This window comes from Capronia epimyces (assembly GCF_000585565.1).
Source record: "Capronia epimyces CBS 606.96 chromosome Unknown aczIQ-supercont1.8, whole genome shotgun sequence".
Lineage (NCBI taxonomy): Eukaryota > Fungi > Ascomycota > Eurotiomycetes > Chaetothyriales > Herpotrichiellaceae > Capronia > Capronia epimyces.
The window spans coordinates 403,671-408,727 of NW_006912911.1; the positions used below are offsets into that span (position 1 = coordinate 403,671).

The window sequence follows — 5,057 nt, forward strand, 5'->3', positions numbered from 1 at the left end:
GGTAGGTAGGTAGGTAGGTAGGTAGGTAGGTAGGTAGGGAGGTAGGTAGGTAGGTAGGTAGGTAGGTAGGTAGGTAGGTAGGTAGGTAGGTAGGTAGGTAGGTAGGTAGGTAGGTAGGTAGGTAGGTAGATAGGTAGGTAGAGGTCGTGGAAGACGAAACAACACCTCACTTACGGTCATATGCGGGATGGCGGTCGGCAAAGACCATGCTGCGGCCGGCCCAGTCGGTTCTGCAAGGCAAGGGAGGTGGTCAGCAAACACGCCGAGTGGGGTATAGACCAACAACGTAAATAGCACGCCAGACGTAGAGGGTAGACGCAGGATCAACCAACATACCTGAAGCCGCCGGGCTCGAGCAGAGTCAAGCGGATGCCCCATTCGGGCTTGAGTTCGTGGCTGAGCGACTCGGTGAAGCCCTCGACGGCCCATTTGCTGGCGCAGTAGACGCTGAACAGCGGCACGCCCCTCTGGCCGCCGATGCTGGTGACCTGCTGGATGAGGCCGCCGCAGGGCCGCTGGCGGTCGCGCATGACGTTGAGGGCGGTGCGCGTGACGTCGAGCAGGCCGAAGAAGTTGATGTCCATCTGCTGCCGCATCTGCGCGTCCGTGTACTCCTCGAAACAGCCGGCGAGCCCGTACCCGGCGTTGTTGACCACCACGTCGACCCGGCCGAACCGCGCCAGCGCCGCCTCAAACGCCGCCTCGGTGCTCGCCCGCTCCGTCACGTCCAGCCGCACCGCCAGGTGGTTGGTGTGGTTGGCCCCGTCGAACCTCGTCGCCGCCACGCTCGCCGCGTCCCGCGCCGTCGCCACCACGTAGTCGCCGCGCGCAAGCACCTCTTGCGCGTAGTAGTGCCCGAACCCGGACGAGGCGCCTGTGATCAAGAACACGCGCGGGGACATGGTTGGCGTTGGCCGTAGCGATCGCGCCGGAATCCGGAATCCGGTTCTGATCGCTCTGGTCACGTCAGGAGAAGGATGAGTTGGTCGGCTGGCTCGTCTGTGGGCCGTCGACTGTTGACGGTCGACCGGTAAATGGAAATGGAAATGAAAAGGGAAGGGGTTGCTGGCTCCTCTCTCTCTCTTTCACACACACTCGCTCTCACACTCACTGTACACTCCTGAAGCGGAATCGGATTCGGAATCAGAGATAATTTGCTCTCGGCGCAGTTGCAGCTGTGTATGAGTAGTATGTAGTATGTAGTATGTAGTATGTAGTATGTAGGTATGCCGAAAAAGGGACGTATACCTTTAGGTATATATCTAGATATCCGGAGGTCTGGTCTCAATTCAGGGGCCCCTTAGCCTTAGCCGATACCATCGACAGTCCAACGCGGGTTTTTAGGCCCGTGGCCCGTGGTTGACGTTTTTGACATTTCTCGGCTGGAACCACCGCCCCCTCTTCCCTTTTCCCTTTTCCCTTTTCCCTCTTCCCTGCGCGGGCTCAGCCACGAGTTCTTGCTTGCTGGTACGTAGTACAGTATTGGCCGACACTTGAAGAAAGGAGAAGGAGAAGGAGAAGGAGAACCGTGCCGACGAAGCCCCAGACATACAATATCATACATAGTAATAATAGAATCTGATTACGGATACCATAATATGTATACTATTTACGGATAACTACAGTACATGCCTGGTAGGCTGGCTGGTACTTTACATGGCCCTATGCCGCATATCCGATTCGCCGAGAGTTCCGCACTCTACAGCAAGTAGATATTGAGTACTTAGTGTACAGAGACGGAGACAGAGACATCACACAGTTAGGTCGGGACTGACAATAGAATTATACGGATATCAAACTTACGGTACATATCATCGACGACAGGCCGCTCGCCCTAGGCGTCACCATGGCCGCCTCTGCGTCCGGCACCGGGGTTGTTGACGACAGTGTGCATTTCAATCCCAATCCCAATGCCCCCTCGACCTCGACCTCCCTCACCAGGATCCTGCTCCATTCCGCCCCCGAATCCTTCCAATCGGCCACGGAACACCCGTTCCTCCGCCTCGCAGGCCGGGGCACTCTGCCTCGAGCGACGTTGTCACGCTGGCTGTCCCAGGACAGACTGTACGCGCAGTCGTACATCGGCTTCATCGGTGCCCTGATCGCCCGTGTCGAGCTGCCGGACGCGTACGTGTCCAGCCAGGACAAGAACTTGACCAAGGAGAACGACAACGACAAAGACAAAGACGAAGACGAGGCCATCCGGCCCTGGCGAGTGGTGACGCTGCTGAGTGCGGCTCTCGACAACATCCTTCGGGAACTGGCCTTTTTTGAATCGACGGCGGAAAAGTATGGGCTCAGCCTCGACGCGCCCAGTCGGTCCGATGGCGATGGCGATGGCGAGGCTGTCTTCGCCGCCGAACCCGCCACTCAGCAGTACATCGACCTCTTCCGCTCCTTCGCCGCCGATCCGTCCAGGTCGCTGCTCGAGGGCCTCGTCGTGCTCTGGGCCACCGAGACCGTCTACCTCCGCGCCTGGACGTATGCGGCCAGTTTCACCGACACCGACACCAACACCAACACCAACACCAACACCAACACCGATATCAACACTGACCATATCCATGAGCCGAAAGAAGGCTCAGGACCGCCGGGCACGGGCACGGGTAAGCTGGACCCTTTCGCCGCCGACCAGGACTCGGGCGCCCTTCGCTCCGCCTTCATCCCGAACTGGACCTCGATCGAGTTCGCCGACTTCGTCCGGGACATCGGACATATCACCGACTTGCTGGCCGAGCGCGAGGACGCCGTCAATCGCAACCTCGACGTCTACCTGGCCGTGTGGGCACACATTCTCGACGTGGAGAGGCGCTTCTGGCCACAGGTCGAACACGACAGTTAGGGTGCATCGTCAGACCTGCACAATCAGACCTGCATCATCAGACCTGCATCATCAGACCTGCACAATCAGACCTGCAAGCGGGCAGCTCGGGTAGGAAAGGGAAGATAAAACACTCAAAACTTGGACCTACGGGGTCTTAATCATGCATGGGAACTATGAAGGAAAAAAGAAAAGTCAAGGAGCGGTCATGGAAAAGGTGTTTGGTTTGTCTGGTCTGATCTAGTTGGCTCTGAGCCTACAATCATTGTAGGTGTGGTTAGAGCCTTTTGGTTGCCGCGTGGGCAATAGGGCTATATATGCCGCATACCTGTCGTAGCCACATCTTGCTCTCTCCTTCTGCAGTCACCGGGTATTTCTGCTCTTTACCATCATCTGACTAGGCTTCTATGTGCCCTGACCCCAGCCTGGCTTGCGTTTTAGAACTGGCGGTGGCTGAGTGACCCTACCGGTCGACTCATATACTCTTTGTAAGGGGGAGCGCGAGCACCCGAAGGCAATGAATGGGCTGAGATATTTGTATTCGCCCAAAGTCGCTCTGAAGGTCACGCAGGTCATCGGTAATTCAAGTTAGATTCTGACTCTGATGACACTGACTTGGCCCAATGGTGTCTGCGATCCAACGAACAGATTTCATAACGGCGAGCAGGATGGCAAGGCTGGAATCGCTCACGAACCGCCTAGTAGTTTGGTAATGGTTAAAGCCTCGACGCAAGATTTCGGACTCGTCGTAACGGACGTCGAAATACTGCTCAACCTGTACGCCGAAATGGTGCCTGATTCTCCAGCCAGGGCAGCCAGGGCAGCCTAAGCAGCCGAGCGCGACCTGCCGGGCCACAGACGCGTGTAGGTAAGAGCACAACCTTCGAGGTTCGACTGTGCCATCATCCCAGCTGTTCGCAATCAAGTCTCAGCAGCTTCAATCAAAGGCCGGCACGCTCCGCACGTTGTCAGCTTGCCACAAGCCCATGACGGCGCCTGTCTCGTTCAACCAGTCTTTTGCCCCGCCCAGCGCGGCCTTTGCCATTCCAGTATTTCTCCTCTTGTGGCCCTTCTTGAATCCGACGCCCTCTCTTTCGCCTGTCGCGTATTCCGAGCCCATGCTGGGCAGGACGTTTTCTCCCGCACTCAGGCTGACGAACAAAGCGAACGGCACCAACCAAACGCACAGGCCGAAGTAAGATGCGATCTCGGTGAAGGTGGGCTGGTCGTAAGCCTGACCCAAGTACCAGTCTCGGCGACTGCTGGGAGGGGCGCCTTTGTATCCGACGGGAGCACTGAAGTGGCGGAACCACAGCCAGTGGTTGAGGATGACCAGGGCGCAACTGGAGAGGAAGAAAGGGTCGGACAGTTTGACGATGGGAAAGTGGCGCAGATTCGTCGCGTACACGGCGTGGCTGGCCACCCCGAGCAGAGTCAGATGCCAGGGAAAGCCGTCGACGAGCCACAGGAGAATCTGGGCGGCGACCACGACGTAGACGAGGCGTTTGAGGAGCCTGGCGCTGAAGACCGAATGTTCCTCGACCAGCTCCGAGAGGTAGTAGAGCCCCGAGGCGATGGAGAGGGTGAGGAAGCCAAAGCCCAGGACCAGGCCGGCGTAACCGAGGAGCGGGAGAATGTACATGCTTTATGCTTGCTCACTCACTTCAAGTTGGACGAGGTACGAGGTACGAGGTAGATTTGGGTCGGAGCAGTCGCAACTTATTGCAGGGAGGACTGAACATGGTGCACGAGGGGAGACCGGAGAATAAAAGACCACTTGTCACCTTTTCCTCATCAGGGAGAAGGGAGGTGCAGCTTGAAGGGGTTGAAGGGGGAGGGGGGCAGTTGACGTCCATGGCACATCGTACTCATAATTATTATAGGTGCCCGGTGGTGCGGGCTCAAGGCCGGTGCACCGGGTCACGGGTCACACTAACCGCCTGGAGTTAGCAGAATCCCCAGTCAGGCTCGGGCCTAGACTCATACTCGGGCCATAGGGGTCACCACAGGACAATGAAACTACTAAGCACGGTCTGTCGCTGTCGCTGTCGAGGTGCGTAGATTACAAGAGTCAGTATTGGGGCCTATGTTGAGTACGGAGTACGGAGTACACGTTTGTCCCCGAAAGGGCGGTGTATTAGATGCCGGGGGGGCGGGACACAGAGAGAGAGAGAGAGAGAGAGAGAGAGAGAGAGAGAGAGAGAGAGAGAGAGAGAGAGAGAGAGAGAGAGAGAGA

General features: G+C 57.4%; 3 protein-coding genes across 3 annotated transcripts in view; 1 reads left to right on the forward strand and 2 right to left on the reverse strand.

The window, feature by feature from the left end:
* Window positions 1-902, reverse strand: part of A1O3_08555 (uncharacterized protein) — a gene marked incomplete at both ends in the record, with an annotated part of 1,600 nt that extends 698 nt beyond the window's left edge. Inside the window, 2 exons of the mRNA XM_007738652.1 lie at window positions 175-230; window positions 337-902. Coding sequence (XP_007736842.1) covers window positions 175-230; window positions 337-902 — 622 coding nt within the window. The remainder of the gene's footprint in view (window positions 1-174; window positions 231-336) is intronic.
* A 944-nt stretch (window positions 903-1,846) lies between these two features.
* On the forward strand, window positions 1,847-2,842 carry A1O3_08556 (uncharacterized protein; the record flags this gene model as incomplete). Its single annotated transcript, XM_007738653.1, has 1 exon — window positions 1,847-2,842. One exon carries the CDS (start codon window positions 1,847-1,849, stop codon window positions 2,840-2,842), a length of 996 nt encoding a protein of 331 aa, XP_007736843.1.
* Window positions 2,843-3,758: 916 nt separating this feature from the next.
* Window positions 3,759-4,463, reverse strand: A1O3_08557 (uncharacterized protein; the record flags this gene model as incomplete). Its single annotated transcript, XM_007738654.1, has 1 exon — window positions 3,759-4,463. One exon carries the CDS (start codon window positions 4,461-4,463, stop codon window positions 3,759-3,761), a length of 705 nt encoding a protein of 234 aa, XP_007736844.1.
* Window positions 4,464-5,057: the final 594 nt, after the last annotated feature.